General features: G+C 41.2%; 2 protein-coding genes across 2 annotated transcripts; both read left to right on the forward strand.

The window, feature by feature from the left end:
• The first annotated feature begins 95 nt into the window (after positions 1-95).
• LOC116372016 (zinc finger protein 436-like) lies at positions 96-12,415 on the forward strand. The gene is made up of 4 exons (XM_031821085.1): positions 96-617; positions 1,038-1,135; positions 1,269-1,446; positions 8,774-12,415. The coding sequence occupies exons 1-4, from the start codon at positions 401-403 to the stop codon at positions 9,874-9,876; spliced, it is 1,596 nt and encodes a 531-aa protein (XP_031676945.1). The 5' UTR covers positions 96-400; the 3' UTR covers positions 9,877-12,415.
• Positions 12,416-12,832: 417 nt separating this feature from the next.
• LOC116372013 (zinc finger protein 883-like) lies at positions 12,833-23,253 on the forward strand. The gene is made up of 5 exons (XM_031821082.1): positions 12,833-12,842; positions 14,488-14,712; positions 15,131-15,228; positions 18,329-18,506; positions 21,797-23,253. The coding sequence occupies exons 1-5, from the start codon at positions 12,833-12,835 to the stop codon at positions 22,810-22,812; spliced, it is 1,527 nt and encodes a 508-aa protein (XP_031676942.1). The 3' UTR covers positions 22,813-23,253.
• The last annotated feature ends 638 nt before the right edge of the window (positions 23,254-23,891 follow it).

Consider the following 23,891-nt stretch of genomic DNA (forward strand, 5'->3'; position numbering starts at 1 on the left):
TGTTAAATTATTATGACGTTCTTTCCAACACAAAAAGTGTAGTACCTATTGTTTTCAAACTGCGTTACCACTCCAGCCAGCAGATGGCGATGGGCGTCTTTCAGGTGATGCTTCTTGCGTGACGTATAATGGACTGGACGGGACGCTTCTTCAGGAACAACAAGGCGCCAACTCTTTCAACCACCTCGGTAGCCTGCTTGACAATAAAACTAAAATATTGATTCTTTGGACCATGTTATTGTACATGAGCTAATCTCAGAGTTTTAGACAAATTTCGGTTGACGTATCTACTGGTGAACTTTAACCTCATGTGCTTGTTCAATTTGCAAACTTGTTAAAGATTGATACTGAGGTTAGCACTAGGCTAGTCGCTAATGCTAGCTAGCTAACGTCCCTGACCATGAGCTCACTGAACTACTCCTCCCTTGCTAATGAAGAGGAGGTCTGCTTTACGGAGAAAGAATATTTGAGAGTGAAAAAGGAGGAAGAGGAGGCTGTTATTGTGAAAGAAGAGAACGAACGTTTTAGAGAGGAAGAGGATGCTATCTTAATAAACGTGAAGGAGGAAGACGTTTTGAGAGTGAAAAAGGAGGAGACAGAAGTGCCGATTGACACCAGTGAGTACTGTCTTGAAAACGGACACAAACTATGCAGTTGTTGAACTAATGTGGGGTTTTTAATGGGCATTCTTACTGTAGGAATTGTTAAATGGTCGATCTGCCATTGGTTCATATACTTTTGGGACTTTTTAATTAGATGTTTTGAATTCTCCATGTGGTCGACATTAAAGTTCCCCTCATCTAGTATAACAGTCTTTTAAAATTCAATATTGGTGCGTATGTTCTACTTAAAATATAAAAAGGCACCCATTTTGTGGAACAACCATTTTACATTTGCAACACAAATATTTTTTTAAGAAATCAAGATGAAAGTGGCCATTTTAGGCTCTTTTTAGTCATATTCATGCCCCTTGTAAGACTGTGATTGCAATAGAAGATCATAAGTTTACCATCTGTTTGATGTTCTCATTCACACAGGAGAGAGACATGACTATGGTGGATCCTCTGCGGAGCCTCAACAACATCCTGATGCTGAAGAGGCAGAGAAGAGTCTCTCCAGATCAGAGCACCAGATGGTACAGCTTGGTCTGGTCTAGCATACAGCTTGCTTTATCGGCTTGGGCTGGGTTTCTGTAGAGCACTTTATGACAACAGTGACATCAGCATCCATAATGATGTGCGTTTGTGTCCCCTCTTTATGGTTACCAGGACAATGCTAGCCCTTCCTCCCTCCCGGAGTCCATGTGTCGTGCCTCTCCCGGTCGCACCCTACTGCTGGGTATGAAGAGGTTGTCTGTGCTGCTGGTGGACTTCAGGAAAACAACGGGGCTGAGTGGAACTGTGAGAGGAGGAGAAGAGATGAAAGGATCAGATTTGACACATCAAAGTAAGTGCTGTAGTTTAGTTTGAACAAATACAATAGATCTGCCCACTGGTATCTGTTACCAGGACAACCAGTGGAGTTATGTTAGTTGACAGGAAGATAGACTGGTGTATATGGATGTAACACTGAAAAAGGATTCTGCTAATGAAAAGAGAGAAACCAATAGACCATATAAAACCTTGATGAAAGTCAGCTTTAGAGAGAACATTTCAAGATGATCCAATGTAAGGTGCTTGTTTTACAAAAACTTATCCTTGAAACATTATGGATATTACATTGGCTGTCCCAGTCAACCCCCCTATCCTTACAAGACTGTTGAACAGGCAAACTAAACTCTAGACACTGTTAATTAATTAACTAATACTGAGGAAAGCTGTGATCAGGCTTATAGGGAAGGACATTCAATAAACACAGCACTTAAAAATGACTGATTGGCTGAGAGAAATTGATGATGATAAAAATATTGTTTGTGCTGTTTTGTTAGACTTCAGTGCGGCTTTTGACATTATCGATCATATTCTGCTGCTGAAAAAACGTATGTCTTTACACCCCCTGCTATATTGTGGATAAAGAGTTCCAAAAAAAGCTAACCTTTAAGAACAAATTCTTATTTTCAATGCCGGCCTAGGACTGCCTTGTTCAGGGGCAGAACGACAGAGTTTTACCTTGTCATCTCGGGGATAAGATCCAGCAACCTTTTGGTTACTGGCCTACCGCTTTAACCACTAGGCTACCTGCCGCCCAGAGCTACCTGTCTAACAGAACACAGAGAGTGTTCTTTAATGGAAGCCTGTACAACAAAATCGAGGGAGAATAAGGAATTCCCCAGGGCAGCTGTTTGGCACCTACCTTTTTCAATCTTTACCAATGACATGCCAACGACATTTGAGTAAAGCCAGTGTGTCTGTATGCGGATGACTCAACACTGTACACGTCAGCTACCACGGAAACTGAAATGGCAGCAACACTTACAAAGAGCTGCAGTGAGTTTCAGAATGGGTGGCAAGGAATAAGTTAGTCCTAAATATTTCAGATTGCCTTAAATTACATGGCCTACTATGCTAATTCTGTAGCGGTATTGTTAGAGGGGGGTATAGATAAAGTTTTGTTGGGGTGCCAGGCAGGTATTAACCCTAGTTATTAAAGTTAGTTGAATAGATAGAGTAGTGCTTCCAGTCTTAAAGGAGAACTGTAGCATCTAATGATGAATTACTATGGAGTCTGATGCTTTAAAGGAGAAGTCCTGTGGATTTTTTCCCTCTCCCCCTCTCTCTCCCTGTAGTGCTGTTTTGAAACAACTGCAAAACGTGACTCGTGACGTTGCTGGGTGCGGGCCTCACTCTGCTGCTTTGCCAGTTAATTTGTTATTTTATTACAGCTATGGCCTTTGTCTTTCACCTGGAGTTGTTTGTTTATGTCTGAGAAAAAAACACCTTTCAACTCATAAAACATATACAAACTAAACTCAGCAAAAAAATATACGGATCTTTTCAGGACCTTGTCTTTCAAAGATTATTGGTAAAAAATCCAAATTACGTCACAGATCTTTATTGTAAATGGTTTAAACACTGTTTCCCATGCTTCAATGAACCATAAACGATTAATGAACATGCACCTGTGGAACGGTCGTTAAGACACCAACAGCTTGCAGACGGTAGGCAATTAAGGTTACAGTTATGAAAACTTAGGACACTAAAGAGGTCTTTCTACTGAATCTGGAAACACCAAAAGAAAGATGTGGCCAGGGAAATAAATTGCAATGTCTGTACTGTGAGACGCCTAAGACCGTGCTACAGTGAGACAGGACGGACAGCTTATCGTCCTCGCAGTGGCAGACCACGTGTAACAACACCTGCACAGGATCGGGACATCCGACCATCACACCTGCGGAACAGGTACAGGATGCCAACAACAACTGCCCAAGTTACACCAGGAACGCACTATCCCTCCATCAGTGCACAGACTGTCCGCAATAGGCTGAGAGAGGCTGGACTGAGGGCTTGTAGGTACTTAATGCAGCTGGTGGCCACACCAGATTTTGTATTTATTTTTATTTTACCTTTATTTAACTAGGCAAGTCAGTTAAGAACAAATTCTTATTTTCAATGACGGCCAGTGGGTTAACTGAACGACAGATTTGTACCTTGTCAGCTCGGGGATATGAACTTGCAACCTTTCGGTTACTAGTCCAACTCTCTAACCACTAGGCTACCCTTCTGCTGTTTCCAGCTCCCCAGATACTGACTGTTACTTTTGATTTTGACACTCCACCTTTGTTCAGGGACACATTATTCCATTTCAGTTAGTCACATGTCTGTGGAACTTGTTCAGTTTATTGTATGCTGTTGAATCTTATGTTCCAACAAATATTTACACATCTTAAGTTTGCTGAAAATAAACGCATTTGACTGTAAGAGGACATTTCTTTTTTTTTCTGAGATTAGATTGGCGAGGGGGGAAACAATTTAATCAATTTTAGAATAATGCTGAAATGAAACAAAATTTGGAAAAGGCGAAGGGGTCTGAATACTTAACGAATGCACTGTGTCTGTGTGTATACTGAACCAAAATATAAACAACCATTTCAACGATTTACAGTTCATATAAGTCAGTCATTGTAAATAAAAAAATTAGGCCCTAATCTATGGACTTTACATGACTGAGGGGTGCAGCCATTGGTGGGCCCTGGAGGGCATAAGCCCACCCATTGCGGAGCCAAGCCCAGCCAATCAGAATGAGTTTTTCCCCACAAAAGGGCTTCATTACAAATAGAAATACAACTCGGGTGGCTGGTCTCAGATGCTGTGGGGATCCTGGGCTGGCGTCGTTATATGTGGTCTGTGGTTGTGAGGCCAGTTGGATGTACTGCCAAATTCTCTAAAATGACGTTGCAAGGCTTCTGGTAGAGAATTGAACATTCAATTATCTGGTAACCACTCTAGTGGATATTCCTGCAGTCAGCATGCCAATTGCACGCTCCCTCAAAACTTGAGACATCTGTGGCATTGTGTTGTGTGACAAAACTGCATATTTTAGAGTGGCCTTTTATTTTCCCCGGCACAAGGTGCACCTGTGTAATAACCCAGCTGTTCAATCAGCTTCTTGATATGCCACACCTGTCAGGTTGATGGATTATCTTGGCAGAGAATAAATGTTAACTAACAGGGATATAAAAAATTCGGCAATCATTTTTTTCCAGCTCATTAAACATCCAACACTTTACATGTTGCATTTATAATTTGTTTATTGTAGTTATTATCAGTTTTAGGAACATCTTTCCAAATATTTCACTTTATTTTTTACTTTGACCAAAATATGACATCAGCGATAGTCAAAATGTTGAAAATCTGTGAACGTCTAAATAAGAAATTGGTCCATTTAAACAGCAGGTGTTGAACCCTTTCAACAACGGGGAGATTTTACTGATGTGCTTTGTGTCTTCAACATAAAAACAAGTTTTGGACTTCCACTTAAAATGACTTATTTACTTATTTTATGTTTAAGGAAGTGTGTACAGTCGTGGCCAAAAGTTTTGAGAATGACACATGTTAATTTTCACCAAATCTGCTGCCTCAGTTTGTATGATGGCTTTTTGCATATACTCCAGAATGTTATGAAGAGTGTTCAGATGAATTGCAATCAATTACAATGTCCCTATTTTCCATGCAAATGAACTGAATCCCCCCCCCAAAACTGGAAGCTTCAAAAGGAGGGTGGTGCTTGGAATCATTGCTCTTCATATGTCACCCACGGTTACCTGCAAGGAAACAGGTGCCGTCATCATTGCTTTGCACAAAAAGGGCTTCACAGGCAAGGATATAGCTGCCAGTAAGATTCCACCAAAATCAACCATTTATTGGATCATCAAGAACTTCAAGGAGAGCGGTTCAAATCAAATTTATTTATATAGCCCTTTGTACATCAGCTGATATCTCAAAGTGCTGTACAGAAACCCAGCTTTAAACCCCAAACAGCAAGCAATGCAGGTGTAGAAGCACGGTGGCTAGGAAAAACTCCCTAGAAAGGCCAAAACCTAGGAAGAAACCTAGAGAGGAACCAGGCTATGTGGGGTGGAGATTAGAACACAACATGGCCAAGATGTTCAAATGTTCATAAATGACCAGCATGGTCGTATATTAATAAGGCAGAACAGTTGAAACTGGAGCAGCAGCACGGTCAGGTGGACTGGGGACAGCAAGGAGTCATCATGTCAGGTAGTCCTGGGGCATGGTCCTAGGGCTCAGGTCCTCCGAGAGAGAGAGAGAAAGAGAGAATTAGAGAACGCACACTTAGATTCACACTGGACACCGAATAGGACAGGAGAGGTACTCCAGATATAACAAACTGACCCTAGCCCCCCGACACAAACTACTGCAGCATAAATACTGGAGGCTGAGACAGGAGGGGTCAGGAGACACTGTGGCCACATCCGAGGACACCCCCGGACAGGGCCAAACAGGAAGGATATAACCCCACCCACTTTGCCAAAGCACAGCCCCCACACCACTAGAGGGATATCTTCAACCACCAACTTTCCATCCTGAGACAAGGCTGAGTATAGCACACAAAGATCTCCGCCATGGCACAACCCAAGGGGGGGGCGCCAACCCAGACAGGATGACCACATCAGTGAATCAACCCACTCAGGTGACGCACCCCTTCCAGGGACGGCATGAGAGAGCCCCAGTAAGCCAGTGACTCAGCCCCTGTAATAGGGTTAGAGGCAGAGAATCCCAGTGGAAAGAGGGGAACCGGCCAGGCAGAGACAGCAAGGGCGGTTCGTTGCTCCAGAGCCTTTCCGTTCACCTTCCCACTCCTGGGCCAGACTACACTCAATCATACGACCCACTGAAGAGATGAGTCTTCAGTAAAGACTTAAAGGTTGAGACCGAGTTTGCGTCTCTGACATGGGTAGGCAGACCGTTCCATAAAAATGGAGCTCTATAGGAAAAAGCCCTGCCTCCAGCTGTTTGCTTAGAAATTCTAGGGACAATTAGGAGGCCTGCGTCTTGTGACTGTAGCGTACGTGTAGGTATGTACGGCAGGACCAAATCAGAGAGATAGGTAGGAGCAAGCCCATGTAATGCTTTGTAGGTTAGCAGTAAAACCTTGAAATCAGCCCTTGCTTTGACAGGAAGCCAGTGTAGAGAGGCTAGCACTGGAGTAATATGATCAAATTTTTTGGTTCTAGCAGCCGTATTTAGCACCAACTGAAGTTTATTTAGTGCTTTATCCGGGTAGCCGGAAAGTAGAGCATTGCAGTAGTCTAACCTAGAAGAGACAAAAGCAGGGATTAATTTTTCTGCATCATTTTTGGACAGAAAGTTTCAGATTTTTGCAATGTTACGTAGATGGAAAAAAGCTGTCCTTGAAATGGTCTTGATATGTTCTTCAAAAGAGAGATCGGGGTCCAGAGTAACGCCGAGGTCCTTCACAGTTTTATTTGAGACGACTGTACAACCATTAAGATTAATTGTCAGATTCAACAGAAGATCTCTTTGTTTCTTGGGACCTAGAACAAGCATCTCTGTTTTGTCCGAGTTTAAAAGTAGAAAGTTTGCAGCCATCCACTTCCTTATGTCTGAAACACATGCTTCTAGCAAGGGTAATTTTGGGGCTTCACCATGTTTCATTGAAATGTACAGCTGTGTGTCATCCGCATAGCAGTGAAAGTTAACATTAATGAATGAATAACATCCCCAAGGGGTAAAATATATAGTGAAAACAATAGTGGTCCCAAAACGGAACCTTGAGGAACACCGAAATTTACAGTTGATTTGTCAGAGGACAAACCATTCACAGAGACAAACCGATATCTTTCCGACAGATAAGATCTAAACCAGGCCAGAACTTGTCCGTGTAGACCAATTTGGGTTTCCAATCTCTCCAAAAGAATGTGGTGATCGATGGTATCAAAAGCAGCACTAAGGTCTAGGAGCACGAGGACAGATGCAGAGCCTCGGTCCGATGCCATTAAAATGCCATTCAATTGTTGTGAAGAAGGCTTCAGGGCACCCAAGAAAGTCCAGCAAGTGCCAGGACCATCTCCTAAAGTTGATTCAGCTGCGGGATCGGGGCACCACCAGTACAGAGCTCAGGAATGGCAGCAGGCAGGTGTGAGTGCATCTGCACGCACAGTGAAGCGAAGACTTTTGGTGTCAAGAAGGACAGCAAAGAAACCAATTCTCTCCAGGAAAAACATCAGGGACAGACTGATATTCTGCAAAAGTTACAGGGATTGACCTGCTGAGGACTGGGGTAAAGTCATTTTCTCTGATGAATCCCCTTTCCGATTGTTTGGGGCATCTGGAAAAAAGCTTGTCCGGAGAAGACAAGGTGAGCGCAACCATCAGTCCTGTGTCATGCCAACAGTAAAGGATCCTGAGACCATTCATGTGTGGGGTTGCTTCTCAGCCAAGGGTGTGGACACACTCACAATGTTGCCTAAGAACACAGCCATGAATAAAGAATGGTACCAACACATCCTCGAAGAGCAACTTCTCCCAACCATCCAGGAACAGTTCGGTGACGAACAATGCCTTTTCCAGCATGATGGAGCACCTTGCCATAAGGCAAGGGTAACAAAACATCAGTATTTTGGGTCCATGGCCAGGAAACTCCCCAGACCTTAATCCTATTGAGAACTTGTGGTCAATCATCAAGAGGCGGGTGGACAAACAAAAACCCACAAATTCTGACAAACTCCAAGCATTGATTATGCAAGAATGGGCTGCCATCAGTCAGGATGTGGCCCAGAAGGTAATTGACAGCATGCCAGGGCGGATTGCAGAGGTCTTGAAAAAGAAGGGTCAACACTGCAAATATTGACACTACATCAACTTAATGTCATTGTAAATAAAAACCTTTGGCACTTATGAAATGCTTGTAAGTATACTTCAGCATTCCATAGTAACATCTGACAAAAATATCTAAAGACACTGAAGCAGCAAACTTTGTGGAAATTAATATTTTTCATTCTCAAAACTTTTGGCCACGACTGTAGGTCGCATTCTGTATCATACAACTATTAAAGTTATATATTTAGAACTACCTGCTCGATTGGAATCCAGTGACGTCTGTGTCTTGAGTGTCCTAGAACTGTTTAGTTTTTTGTGTTCTGACAAACAGAATGAATAAATAAGTAGTGTAAACATTGTCAGTAATTACCAGGAAACTCGACAACATTTGTTTTAAAATCACACTGAGATTGTTAAAACTGGCCTTAGGTTATTGAGCGATCTGATTAGGATTTACCCTCGTAGCAAGGCCGTTTTATATGTGGAGGTTTCATTCGGGTCTCTATTTAAAAAAACACACTTGTCTTTGGCAGGAGAAAGACCAGACTCAGAGGAACCAGAGCCAGGGACGTCCAAACCAGCAAGAAGACACCAGTGTTCCCACTGTGGAAAGGGTTGTAACCACTTAAATGAGCTTAAACGACGTGAGAGAATACACACAGGGGAGAAGCCTTACCACTGCTCCCAGTGTGGAAAGGGTTTTAACGATTTGGGAAAGCTGAAACGACACGGGAGAATACACACAGGGGATACGCCTTACCACTGCTCCCAGTGTGGAAGGCGTTTTAACGATTTGGGGAAGCTGGAACGACATGAGAGAATACACAGAGGGGAGAAGCCTTACCACTGCTCCCAGTGTGGAAAGGGTTGTAACGATTTGGGGAAGCTGAAACGACATGAGAGAATACACACAGGGGAGAAGCCTTACCATTGCTCCCACTGTGGAAAGCGTTTTAACGATATGGGCAAGGTGAAACGACATGAGAGAATACACACAGGGGAGAAGCCTTACCATTGCTCCCACTGTGGAAAGTGTTTCAACCAGTTAGGGACCCTGAAACAGCACAAGGTAATACACACAGGGGAAAATCGTTACCACTGCTCCCAGTGTGGAAAGGGTTTTAACGATTTGGGGAAGCTGAAACGACATGAGAGAATACACACAGGGGAGAAGCCTTACCATTGCTCGCAATGTGAAAAGATGTATAGCGAGAAAGGACACCTGAAAGCCCATGAGAAAATTCACACAGGGGAGAAGCCTTACCAATGCTCCCAGTGTGGAAAGTGTTTCACCTGGGCAGGGTATCTGAAAAAACACGAAAGAATACACACAGGGGAGAAGCCTTACCACTGCCTCCAGTGTGGCAAGTGTTTCAACGGGGAAGGGGATCTGAAAAGACACGAAAGAATACATACAGGAGAGAAGCCTTACCACTGCTCCCGCTGTGTCAAGTGTTTTAACCAGTTAGGGGCCCTGAAACAGCACGAGAGAATACACACAGGGGAGAAGCCTTACCACTGCTCCCAGTGTGGCAAGTGTTTCAACCAGTTAGGGACCCTGAAACAGCACAAGATAATACACACAGGGGAGATGCATTACCACTCCTCCCAGGATGCAAAGCTTTTGCCCATTTAGGAAGCCTGAAATAACATGAGACACAGAGGAGAAGGCTTACAGAAGGTTCGATTTTGGGAAAACATATTACTCATAACAATCACTTCAACGTCATTAGAGAATCCACACAGGAGAGAGAAATTACTTCTCTTAGCATGTATATTGATATTTCACATCTCATTGACTCACAATTCATCAGAGAACATACACAGTGCTCCCGTTGTCTTATATTGTTGCCTATAATGTGTTGACCTGTTTTTACCAGATGAAATTGCTTCTTCCAATTATTGATAAACATGTACCTGTTAAGAAACTGACTGTTAGATATGTTAAGGCTCCATGGATTGATGAGGAATTTAAAAACTGTATGTTTGAAAGAGTTGGGGCAAAAGGAGTGGCTAATAAGTATGGCTGCACATCTGGCTGGCTTACGTACTGCAAACTGAGAAATTATGTGACCAAACTCAATCAAAATAATAAACTTATTAAGAAGCCAAGATCAATGATATAAAGAATGATGGAAAAAAACATAATGAAAGAAAAGCAGTGCAAGTTTTGAATTTTGTAAAGTTAGTGTGGGAGAGGTGGAACAATTGTTATCGATCCAATAATGACAAACCTCCTGGCATTGACAACTTAGATGGAAAGCTACTGAGGACAGTAGCTGACTCTATAGCCACTCCTATCTGACATATTTTTAACATGAGCCTAGAGGAAGGTCTTTGTTCTCAGGCCTGGAGGGAAGCCCAATTAATCCACTACCTAGTCATGTAAGACTGGAACATAGTATCAACAGGAACTCTTAGTTCCCTTTATCCATCTGTTACCTAAAATATAGTTTCAACACACAGACATCTGACTATGTACAGTTGACCTTTTCATGCACTTGCTAGGTGTCTACCACTGATTCTTTATCTCAAGCTAAAGCAAAACATGAATCATTGTACTTTTGTCATCACAGGTGTTCCTGTAATGTACAGATATCATCAAAGTTCTTCAAGTCAAATTACACACATCTCTGACACACACACTTATCCCACCAGACATGCCACCGGGGGTCTTTTCACAGTTCACAAGATTCCAGAACAAATTCAAGAAAGCGTACAGTATTATATAGGGCCCTTATTGCATGGAACTTCCTTCCATCTCATATTGCTCAAATAAACAGCAAACCTGGTTTCAAAAAACAGATAAAGCAACACCTCTCCCCTATTTGACCCAGGTAGTTTGTGTGTATGCATTGATATGGAGGCTACGTGTGCCTTTTGCTAAATGTATGTAGTTCTGTCCTTGATCTGTTCTTGTCTATTGATGTTATGTGTCATGTTTTGCTAGCAACATTAACTAATGTCTATTGTTACTCTCAATGACCTTCCTGGCCTTATGAAATCCTAGCTAAATACAATGTTCCCACCCGTTTTCATGTCTTTGGTTATGCAAACATTTGTTTACTAGATTCTATTTCTCATTAAGAATAATGTTATTTTAATTCTATATGTGTCATGCCTGGCATTGGTCATGTGTTCTCTTATGGGTGTCACGCCCTGACCGTAGATTGCTTTGTATGTTTCTATTTTTTGTTTGGTCAGGGTGTGATGTGGGTGGGCATTCTATGTTTGTATGTCTAGGTTTTTTTATTTCAATGTGTTGGCCTGGTATGGTTCTCAATCAGGGACAGCTGTCTTTCGTTGTCTCTGATTGTAGTGGCTTCCTATCCTCTTTACCATAGCCACTGCCCAAGCCTGAAGCGGGGTTGTTTGGTAATTTGGTAATTGGTAATTTGGAAAGGCACACACCTGTCTTTATATGGTCCCACAGTTGACAGTGCATGTCAGAGCAAAAACCTAGCCCTGAGGTTGAAGGAATTGTCCATAGAGCTCCGAGACAGGATTGTGTTGAGGCACAGATCTGGGGAAGGGTACCAAAACATTTCTGCAGCATTGAAGGCCCCTGTTTTAGCCCCCTGCAGTAAAAGGTTATTCGTGGAGTAAAATGATCTGTTTAAGTCACTAGTAAAGGGCACATCGTTCAAGAATACAGTTATCTTTTATTTTGTGGTCTCTATCCTCTCAATCATTTATTCCTTCATAAACAGAAAACATATGTACTTAAACACAACATGTGTTCAAGGGCCCCTCTAGGTTCACGACCTCTTGACCATTATATCTGGATAGCTGACAACTATTTTTTAAAGGTCAAAAGTGATCTGTTTAGGTTATCAGTAAAGGAAGCATAGTTAAAGAGTACAATGACCCGTTCAAAGACTGAGACATCCCCCCCCTAGAACAAATTTTTTTAAATGATCTGTTTAGGACGTTAGTAAAACAGATGTTTTCAAAGACACCTGGGGGACCAGGTTGTTAATTATTTTGTGTCCATATAGTTCCCCTGTGTGCAAGGGCCCCCTAGATTCACAACTTCTTAACCCTTAACATTCGCAGCCAAGGGGAGAGAAAGAGAGAGAGAAATTTAGTAGTCATTTAAACATACATATTACCATTGTTAAAGTTTACTATGTAATATTAAATACAACATTTAATAAAATAATTAAATTATGTCACTAATGTTTTTTACTAAAGAACTTTTTCTAAATCATACATGTTATTATTACATGTAGCATCACTACATAACAACAACATGGTAGCAACACCACATGGTACATACATTATTGGGCACAACAATACATCACACGAAGCAGCCACATCTGTCAGTAAGAGTGTCCACAATTGACTCCTTGAATGAAGAGATGGAGATAAAACTGTCCAGTTTGAGGGTTTCTTGCAGCTTGTTCCCATCGCTCACTGCAGCGAACTGAAAAGAGGAGCGACCCAGGGATGTGTGTGTTTTGGGGACCTTTAACAGAATGTGACTGGCAGAATGGGTGTTGTATGTGGAGGATGAGGGCTGCAGTAGTTATCTTAGATAGGGGTGAGTGAGGCCTAAGAGGGTTTTATAAATAAGCATTAAACCAGTGGGTATGGCGACTGGTATACAGAGACAACCAGTTTACAGAGGAGTATAGAGTGCAGTGATGTGTCCTATAAGCAGCATTAGTGGCAAACCTGATGGCCGAATGGTAAAGAACATCTTGCTGCTCATTGTATCCTACCATGACTATATCCAACCCAACTCCATGTGTTGTCACTATCATGTATCCTACCATGACTATATCCAACCCACCTCCATGTGTTGCCACCATCATGTATCCTACTTGGCTGAAGCTTTGATCCAGTGGAAGAAGTATTGAGGAGCAGGGAGGTTAAAGGTCACTTCAGGATACAGCTGTTACTCTACACTATCCCTAGATAATACAGTAATGAGAGAAAATGTATAGAATATTTATGGCTCTATAACATCTCTATCTAATCCGTTTTATTGAACCTAATTCCATTTTCTCCATTTAGTTTTTCCAGGTTTCTGATTTGTCCCTGTTTGTCTCTAAATCACACTGTTAATAGAAAACAACAACATTGGATGTTCTAAGTCCACGACAACACTTAAACCACATCAGGAGACCACTTTTGAAGTCTGAGAAAAATCTAAGACATGTTCATTTTTGTGTGTAGATACCCTTTAATTGAAGTGACACCAGCAAGAGCCTTGCTTGGTTAGTGGTGTCTCTGTAGCACACAAGAGCCTTGCTTGGTTAGTGGTGTCTCTGTAGCACACAAGAGCCTTGCTTGGTTAGTGGTGTCTCTGTAGCACACATGTGATTGCAGAGTCTGCTGAACAAATCACAACTGGATTGATGCAAATAGTCATGATATCATTCTGCCAGGGAGGCATAGACTACTTTGTAGTTAACATTTAATTGACAAGATTTTTTGGGAAAGCTTTTCCATCAACCAGAAGATGGTTGTCATTAGCATCATCGCTAACAGCTACACATAGTGGTAGACAAATGCACTCAGACAGGGGCATTTCCTGACTGTTTCCTCTTCAGAAACTTGAAGGAAAATACATATCACTTAGGCAAATTTAACGATGACTTGCAGGCAGTCGGTTCAGAATAACGATGACAAAAGTGGAAAACTCTTTAATCTGTCACCTAATCCTGTCTAACGGGCAGGTCAGCCCTGGAGTAAAGTATTGGCTGTAAGAAGTAAGAGAAAACATAACATCTGGTTCTTTTTAAATTTCTTCGCATGACATGGCTTGCCAGAATAAACATTGTTATTAATATTTTTCCAGTCTGCGTTACCCACTCCAGTCAGCAGATGGCGATATGAGTCTTTCAGGTGATGCTGCTTGCGTGACGTATAATCTAGTGGACGGAACTGGAGGCTTCTTCAACAGCGACAAAAGACTTCTGATTCAACCAACGTGTTGCTTTGCTAGCGAACATAAAGTTGAGTCTTTGAAGCTCTTTAGACCAATCGTGTGTATATTACTCTTAGTGTTTTGAATATAATTATGTTTACCCATCTACTAGTTCATTTTAACGTCATTTGCTTGTTAAATTAGCAAATGTGTTACTAAATTGATACTGCATTAGGCTAATCGACCGGAGCATGAGCTCACAAAGCTCGACCGAGAAAGAAGCTCTGGTGAAAGGAGAGGAAGAAGCTTTCAGGATGAAAAGGGAGGAAGAGGACGCAATCACATTGAAAGAAGAAGAGGATGATATTACAGTGAAAGAGGAAGATGGGAAAGAGGTTGTCAAAGTGGAAGGGGAGGAGGTAGAAGCTTTCAGAATCAAAAACGAGGAAGATGCCATAACATTGAAAGTAGAGAATGTAGTGAAAGAAGAGGAAGAACCTTTTAGAGTAAAAGAGGAAGAGGAGGCTATCTCAATAAAAAAGGAGGAAGACGTTTTGGGAGTGAAAGCGGAGGAGGCTGAAGATCAGACTACCACCAGTGAGTACTGTCTTAAAAACAGGGACACTATGTAGTTCTTGAAATAATGTATTGTTTTAAAGGGGCATTCTACTTCAGTTCAACACTTGAATATGTCGTTCAGTACTGTGGGAATTGTTTAAGGGATAATCTGCCATTGGTACATATGTTTTTGGGACTTCGATGTATTGAATTCTCATTCTCCATGTCGTCTACATTAAAGTTCACCTCATCTAATATAACAGGCTTTTAAAATCTACTTAACATATCAAAGGGATGTAAAAGGCACCCATTTTGTGGAAATGACCCTTTAAATTTGCAACAGAAACAATATTTTACAAAATCATGATGGAAGTGGCCATTTTTGACATATTCATGCCTCTTGATTGTAATAGACGGTCATAAGTTTACCGTCTGTTTGCTGTTCTCGTTCACATAGGAGAGAGACGTGACTATCGTGAATCCTCTGGGGAGCATCAACAACATCCTGATGCTGACGAGGAAGAGAAGAGTCTCTCCAGATCAGAACACCAGATGGTACAGCTTGGTCTGGTCTAGCATACAGCTTGCTCTATCGGGGTCTGGTCTGGGCTTCTGTAAAGCACTTCATGACAACAGTGGCATCAGCATCCATAATGATATGTGTCTGTGTCCCCTCTTTATGGTTACCAGGACAACGCTAGCCCTTCCTCCCTCCCGGAGTCCCCATGTCGTGCCTCTCCCAGTAGCGCCTTACTGCTGGGTATGAAGAGGTTGTCTGTGCTGCTGGTGGACTGCAGGAAAACAACGGGGCTGAGTGTAACTGTGAGAGGTGGAGAAGAGATGAAAGGATCAGATTTAACTCATCAAAGTAAGTGCTGTAGTTCAGTTTGAACAAATAAAATACATCTGCCCACTGGTATCTGTTGCCAGGACAACCAGCAGAGTTCTATTAGTTGACAGGAAGATGGCCTGGTATCTGTTACCAGGACAACCAGCAGAGTACTGTTAGTTGACAGGAAGATAGACTGGTGGATATGGATGTTATGAATATCATAATACTGAAAAAGGATTCTGCCAATGAAAAGAGAGAAACCAATAGACCATATAAAACCTTGATAAAAGTTAGCTTTAGAGAGGAACCTAATATGGACTAGGAACCTCCGCCTTTTCCTTCAGAAGAGACTCAATTAGTCTCTTCTGAGGGAATGTGTTGTGTTGTGCAATTGAAGTCCAGAAACAAAGGGAGAAGGTGATAAGAGGAGAGCAAATAGATGCAAGAAGGAATACAACGTGTCTGTAATGAAAGTGAACTGTGTTTATGCATGATCAGGGGCGTATTCATTCAGCCGATTCTGTTGACAAATGTTTCTTAAACGGAACACAACCAGGATAAACATACGTGAATTTGTCCAATAGAATCTCTATTTCAGCTAGATGCAGGCGAGAGTGTGCAAGTCGATATTGAATGTGTCACTGTCAGTGACCTCAAAATGTTCTCTCGACCTGTGTGAACCTACATTCTACACGTTCATTCATAAGCTAGGTTGCTACCTCATGATGGGTATAGGGGAAATGTTAGTATCATGTTGTAGCCTAAACCTACCACTGTTACATTGAACAAGGTGAATGGAATATGAATGACAGTCATCCAATATGCTGTAATAGAAATAAGGCCATGCTCATGAAAAAACAAATGGTCCTGCCTCATCTTAAATGGCACTGACCGCCACTGCTTGGATGGTGGACCATTCTTGGAACACATGGGAAACTGTTGAGCTGAAAAACCCAGCAGCGTTGCAGTTCTTGACACAAACCGGGGCGCCTGGCACCTACTACCATACCCCGTTCAAAGTAACTTAAATATTTTGTCTTCCCCATTTACCCTCTGAATGGCACACATGCACAGTCCATGTCTCATGTCTCACTGATTAAAATTCCTTATTAACCTGTCTCCCCACTTCATCTACACTGACTGAGGTGGATTTATCTAGTGACATCAATAAGGGTTCATAGCTTTAGCCTGGATTCACCTAGTCAGTCTACGGTCATGGAAGGAGCAGGTGTTCTTAATGTTTTGTCTACCCAGTGTAAAGCACTACAGATAATCAAGTGCTATTTGCATGTGATGCATTTGCTCTGTACAGGACGATGTGTATCTTATAGAGCATAGCTTTAAGGGAATAGTATGGTCACATCTAATAAAAATGAATGTGAAAATGAACAGAGCAAATGTATATTAACACACTACCTATTCATAGATGTATTTATTCATCATCTACATATTCATATTAAGCTTCTACGTCTGTGTACAGGAACGTATTATTTGTAAGACGCAAGAGAAAATGTATCAGTTTATTGTTAAATTATTATGACGTTCTTTCCAATACAAAAGTGTAGTAACTATTGTTTCCAAACTGCGTTACCCACTCCAGTCAGCAGATGGCGATGGGCGTCTTTCAGGTGATGCTTCTTGCGTGACGTATAATGGACTGGACGGGACGCTTCTTCAGGAACAACACGGCTACTCTTTCAACCACCTCAGTAGCTTGCTAGCCAACATAAAACCGATAGATTGACGCTTTACACCGTGTTTGTGAACATTACCTAATCTCAGTGTTTTAAACGCATTTCTGTTGACTTATCATCCGATGACCTTTAACCTAATGTTCTTGTTAAATTTGAAAACGTGTTAAAGATTGATACTGAGGTTAGCACTAGGCTAGTCGCTAATGCTAACTAACTAGCTAACATCCCTGACCATGAGTTCACTAAACTACTCCTCCCTTGCTAATGAAGAGGTGGTCTGCTGGACGGAAAAAGAAGCTCTGGGACTGAACATTGTCGTGGAAGATGAGGGTGTTACAGTGAAAGAAGAGGAGGCTGTTACAGTGAAAGAAGAGGAGGCTGTTACAGTGAAAGAAGAGGAGGCTGTTACAGTGAAAGAAGAGGAGGCTGTTATAGTGAAAGAAGAGGAGGCTGTTATAGTGAAAGAAGAGAAAGAACCTTTTAGAGAGGAAGAGGATGCTATCTCAATAAAGGTGAAGGAGAAAGACGTTTTGGGAGTGAAAGAGGAAGAGACAGAATATCAGATTAACACCAGTGAGTACTGTCTTAAACAGGGGCACAAACTATGCCCCACAAACTATGACTTTTAAATTAGATGTATTGAATTCTCCATGTGGTCGACATTAAAGTGCACCTCGTCTAATATAACAGTCTTTTAAAATTCAATATTGGTGCATATTTTCTACTTAAAAGATCAATGGGACGCAAAAAATTTGCATCACAAACAATATTTTCGGAAATCATGATGAAAGTGGCCATTTTAGGCCCTATTTAGACATATTAATGCCTCTTGTAAGACTGTGATTGCAATAGAAGATCATAAGTTTACAATCGGTTTCATGTTCTCTTCCCCACAGGAGAGAGACATGACTATCCTGGATCCTCTGGGGAGCCTCAACAGCATCCTGATGCTGACGAGGCTGAGAAGAGTCTCTCCAGATCAGAACACCAGATGGTACAGCTTGGTCTGGTCTAGCATACAGCTTGCTCTATCGGGGCCTGGGCTGGGTTTCTGTAGAGCACTTCATGACAACAGTGACATCAGCATCCATAATGATGTGTGTCTGTGTCTCCTCTTTATGGTTACCAGGACAACGCTAGCCCTTCCTCTCTCCCGGAGTCCCTGTATCGTGCCTCTCCCGGTAGCACCTTACTGCTGGGTATGAAGAGGTTGTCTGTGCTGCTGGTGGACTGCAGGAAAACAACAGGGCTGAGTGGAACTGTGAGAGGAGGAGAAGAGATGAAAGGATCAGATTTGACACATCAAAGTAAGTGCTGTAGTTTAGTTTGAACAAATACAATAGATCTGACCACTGGTATCTGTTACCAGGACAACCAGTGGAGTTATGTTAGTTGACAGGAAGATAGACTGGTGGATATGGATGTTATGAATATCATAACACTGAAAAAGGATTCTGCCAATGAATAGAGAGAAACCAATTGGCCATATAAAACCTTGATGAAAGTTAGCTTTGGAGAGAAAGTTTCAACGATCCAATGTAAGGTGCTTGTTTTACAAAAACTTTTCCTTAAAACATTATGGATATTACATTGGCTGTCCCAATCAACGCCCCTATCTTTACTAGACTGTAGAACAGGCAAACTAAACTCAAGACACTGTTAATTAATTAACTAATACTGGAGGAAAGCTGTGATCATGCTGCCCACTCAAGAGAAAGCTTCAAACTGTAACCAGTGCTGGCAACCTGGTTCAGGTTATCAGTCAACCTACCAGGGTAGTTACAAACAGTAGAGGAATGAAATCATCAACATGTTTTGATCATATCTTTACTAATGCTGCAGAAATGGGTTTTAAAGCAGCATCCAGATCCATCAGTAGTTGTGATCACTTGTGATCACAATATAGTAGCCATGTCTAGAAAAAACACCGTTACTAAGGCTGGGACTAATATTGTGTATAAGAGATCATACATTTTTTGTGGTGATTCCTATGTTGTTGATGTAAATAATATTTGTTGGTCCGTGGTGTGTAATGATGAGCAACCAGACACTGCCCTTGACACATTTGAAACTGCTTATCCCAGTTACTAATAAGCATGCTCCCATTAAGAAAATGACTGTAAAAACTGTTAAATCCACGTGGATTGATGAGGAATTACAAAATGGTATGATGAAGAGGGAGGCAAAAGAGATGGCAAATAGGTCTGGCTGAATAACTGATTGGCAAACGTATTGCAAATTGAGAAATCATGTGACTAAACTGAATAAAAAGAAGAAACTACACAATGAAACAAAAATAAATTACATGAAGGATGATAGTAAAAATCTTTGGAGCGTCTTCAATGACATTTTTGGAAAACAAATCAACAATGACATGTCACCGGTGTCTGACAACGTGGATGGAAAATTGAGGATAATAGCGGCCAATATTGCCATTCCTATTTGCCTTGTCTTTAATTTAAGCCTACTAGAAAGTGTGTGCCCTCAGGCCTGGAGGGAAGCTAAAGTCATTCCACTACCCAAGAATAGTAAAGCTCCCTTTACTGGCTTAAATAGCCGACCAATCAGCCTGTTACCAACCCTTATATTTAAAAAAATAATAATAATAGTTAGTTGTAGATACAATGCTATTTTACAGTAAACAAATTGATACTTTCAGCTTATAGGGAAGGACATTCAATAAGCATAGCACTTACAAATGACTGATTGGTTGAGAGAAATTGATGATGATTAAAATATTGTTGGGGCAGTTTTGCTAGACTTCAATGCAGCTTTTTTTCAACTGAAATGACAGCAACACAAAGAGCTGCAGTGAGTTTCAGAATGGGTGGCAAGGAATAAGTTAGTCCTAAATATTTCAGATTACCTTAAATTACATGGCCTACTATGCTAATTCTGTAGCGGTATTGTTAGAGGGGGGTAAATAAATATTTTGTTGGAGCGCCAGGCAGGTATTAACCCTAGTTATTAAAGTTAGTTATTACCTGTTATAACATTATTATTATTAAATATTATTAAAACTGAAAGGATGAGAGTAGAATAGAGTAGCGCTTCCAGACACATTCTAAACATGGAGTCTTAAAGGAGGACTGTAACATCTAATGATGAAACATTATGGAGTCTTAAAGGAGTCCTGTAGCATCTAATGATGACACATTATGGAGTCTTAACCTGTCTGGGAACAGGGTTCTGCCGCCAATAGCCAATGAAATTGCAGGGTGCCAAATACAAATTAACAGATATCTCATAAATCAAATTCCTCAAACATTCAAGTATTAGGCACCATTTTAAAGATACAAGTCTCGTTAATCCAGCCACAGTGTCTGATTTAAAAAATGCTTTACAGCGAAAGCTCCACAAACGATTATGGTAGGTCACCATCAACTCACAGAAAAACCCAGCCATTTTTCCAGCCAAAGAGGAGTCACAAAAAGCACAAATAGAGATAAAAATGCATCACTAACCTTTGATCTTCATCAGATGACACTCACAGGACTTCATGTTACACAATACATGTATGTTTTGTTCGATAAAGTGCATATTAATATCCAAAAATCTCATTTTACATTGGCGTGTTATGTTCAGTAGTTATAAAACATGCAGTGATTTTGCAGAGAGCCACATCAATTTACAGAAATACTCATTATAAATGTTGATGAAAATACAAGTGTTATGCATGGAACTTTAGATAAACTTCTCCTTAACTTCTTGCGTCGAGCAATCCCGGATCCGGGATTCTATTTATAGCCTCAAGCTCATTAGCATAATGCAACGTTAACTATTCATGAAAATCGCAAATGAAATGAAATAAATATATTTGCTCTCAAGCTTAGACTTTTGTTAACAACACTGTCATCTCAGATTTTCAAAATATGCTTTTCAACCAAAGCTAAACAAGCATTTGTGTAAGAGTATTGATAGCTAGCATAGCATTAAGCCTAGAATTCAGCCATCAACATTTTCACAAAAACAAGAAAAGCATTCAAATAAAATAATTTACCTTTGAAGAACTTCAATGTTTTCAATGAGGAGACTCTCAGTTAGATAGCAAATGTTCAGTTTTTCAAAAAATATTATTTGTGTAGGACAAATCGCTCCGTTTTGTTCACGTTTGGCTATAAAAAAAACCTGTATCCAGTTATAGCCTCAAGCTCATTAGCATAACGCAACGTTAACTATTCATGAAAATCGCAAATGAAATGAAATAAATATATTTGCTCTCAAGCTTAGACTTTTGTTAACAACACTGTCATCTCAGATTTTCAAAATATGCTTTTCAACCATAGCAAATCAAGCATTTGTGTAAGAGTATTGATACAGTGCCTTGCGAAAGTATTCGGCCCCCTTGAACTTTGCGACCTTTTGCCACATTTCAGGCTTCAAACATAAAGATATAAAACTGTATTTTTTTGTGAAGAATCAACAACAAGTGGGACACAATCATGAAGTGGAACGACATTTATTGGATATTTCAAACTTTTTTAACAATTTCAAAAACTGAAAAATTGGGCGTGCAAAATTATTTTATTATTATTATTTTATCATGTGGAGGTTTCTTTCGGTCTCTATTTTTTCTTTTAAACACTGTCTTTGGCAGGAGAAAGACCAGACTCAGAAGAACCAGAGCCAGGGATGTCCAAACCATCAAGAAGACACCAGTGCTCTGACTGTGGAAAGGGTTGTAACAGGTTAGGGGCCCTGAAACAACATGAGAGAATACACACAGGGGAGACGCCTTACCACTGCTCCCACTGTGGCAAGTGTTTTAAGCGGTTAGGGAATCTGAAAGGCCACGAAAGAATACACACAGGGGAGAAGCCTTACCACTGCTCCCAGTGTGGAAAGTGTTTCAGCCGGTCACAAATCCTGAAAGCCCATGAGCTAGTACATACAGGGGAGAAGCCTTACCATTGCTCCCACTGTGGCAAGTGTTTTAAGCAGTTACGGAATCTGAAAGGCCATGAAAGAATACATACAGGGGAGAAGCCTTACCACTGCTCCCAGTGTGGCAAGTGTTTCAACCATTCAGGGAATCTGAAAGACCATGAAAGAATACACACCGGGGAGAAGCCTTACCACTGCTCCCAGTGTGGAAAGTGTTTTAAGCGGTTATTGAGCCTGAAACGACAACGACACGGGCTAGTACACACAGGGGAGAAGCCTTACCACTGCTCCCAGTGTGGAAAGTGTTTTAAGCGGTTATTGAGCCTGAAACGACACGGGCTAGTACACACAGGGGAGAAGCCTTACCACTGCTCCCAGTGTGGGAAGTGTTTTAAGCGGTTAGGGAGCCTGAAACGACACGGGCTAGTACACACAGGGGAGAAGCCATACCACTGCTCCCAGTGTGGGAAGTGTTTCAGCCGTTCAGGAATCCTGAAAGCCCATGAGCTATTACATACAGGGGAGAAGCCTTACCACTGCTCCCAGTGTGGAAGGAGTTTTTACCATAAAAACAGCCTGAACCAACATGAGAAAATACACAGATGGGAGATTCATTACCACTCCCTCCCGGAGTGCAAATCTTTTGCCCATTTACGAAGCCTGAAAGAGCATGACACAGAGGAGAAGTCTTACAGAAGGTTAGACTTTGGGAAAACATATTACTCATAATCACTTAAATGTCATTAGAGAATCCACACAGGAGAGAGAAATTACTACTCTTAGCGTGTATATTGATATTTCACATCTCATTTTTCTTACAATTCATCAGAGAACATACACAGTGCTCCCGTTGTCTTATATTGTTGCCTATAATGTGTTGACCTGTTTTTACCAGATGAAATTGTTTTTTGTAAAGTTAGTGTGGGAGAGGTGGAAAAATTGTTATCGGTCAATAATGACAAACCTCCTGGCATTGACAACTTAGGTGGAAAGCTACTGAGGACAGTAGGAGTGGCTATAGAGTCAGCTATCTGACATATTTTAAATATGAGCCTAGAGGAAGGTCTTTGTTCTCTTGCCTGGAGGGAAGCCAAATTAATCCACTACCCAAGAGTGGTAAAGCGGCCTTTACTGGTTCTAACAGCAGACCTATAAGATTGCTGCAAGCTCTTAGCAAACTGTTGGAAAAAATTGTATTTTACCAAATACAATGCTATATTTCTGTAAACAAATGAACAACATACTTTCAGCATGCTTATAGAGAAGGGCACTCAACATGTGACACAAATGACTGATGATTGGTTGAGAGAAATTGATAACAAGAAGATTGTGGGAGCTCTATTGTTAGATTTCAGTGCAGCCTTTGATATTATTGACCATAACCTTTTGTTTAAGAATGTTTGTGCTATGGCTTTTCAACCTCTAATGTGGATTCAGAGCTATCTATCTAATAGAACTCAGAGGGTTTTTAATGGAAGCTTCTCTAATGTCAAACATATGAAGTGTGATGTACTGCAGGGCAGCTCTCTAGGCCCTCTACTATTTTCTATTTTTACCAATGGCCTGCCACTGGCATTAAACAAAGCATGTGTGTCCATGTATGCTGATGATTCAACTATATAAGCACCAGCAACCATAGCTAATGTAGTCACTGAAACCCTTAACAAATAGTTGCAGTCTGTTTTGGAATGCATGGCCAGTAATAATCTGGTCCTGAACATCTCTAAAACTAAGAGCATTGTATTTGGTATAAATCATTCCTCAAGTTCTAGACCTCAGCTGAATCTGGTAATGAATTGTGTGGCTGT

The sequence above is a fragment of the Oncorhynchus kisutch genome, unplaced genomic scaffold, assembly GCF_002021735.2.
Source record: "Oncorhynchus kisutch isolate 150728-3 unplaced genomic scaffold, Okis_V2 scaffold3840, whole genome shotgun sequence".
In the NCBI taxonomy this organism is placed as follows: Eukaryota; Metazoa; Chordata; class Actinopteri; order Salmoniformes; family Salmonidae; genus Oncorhynchus; species Oncorhynchus kisutch.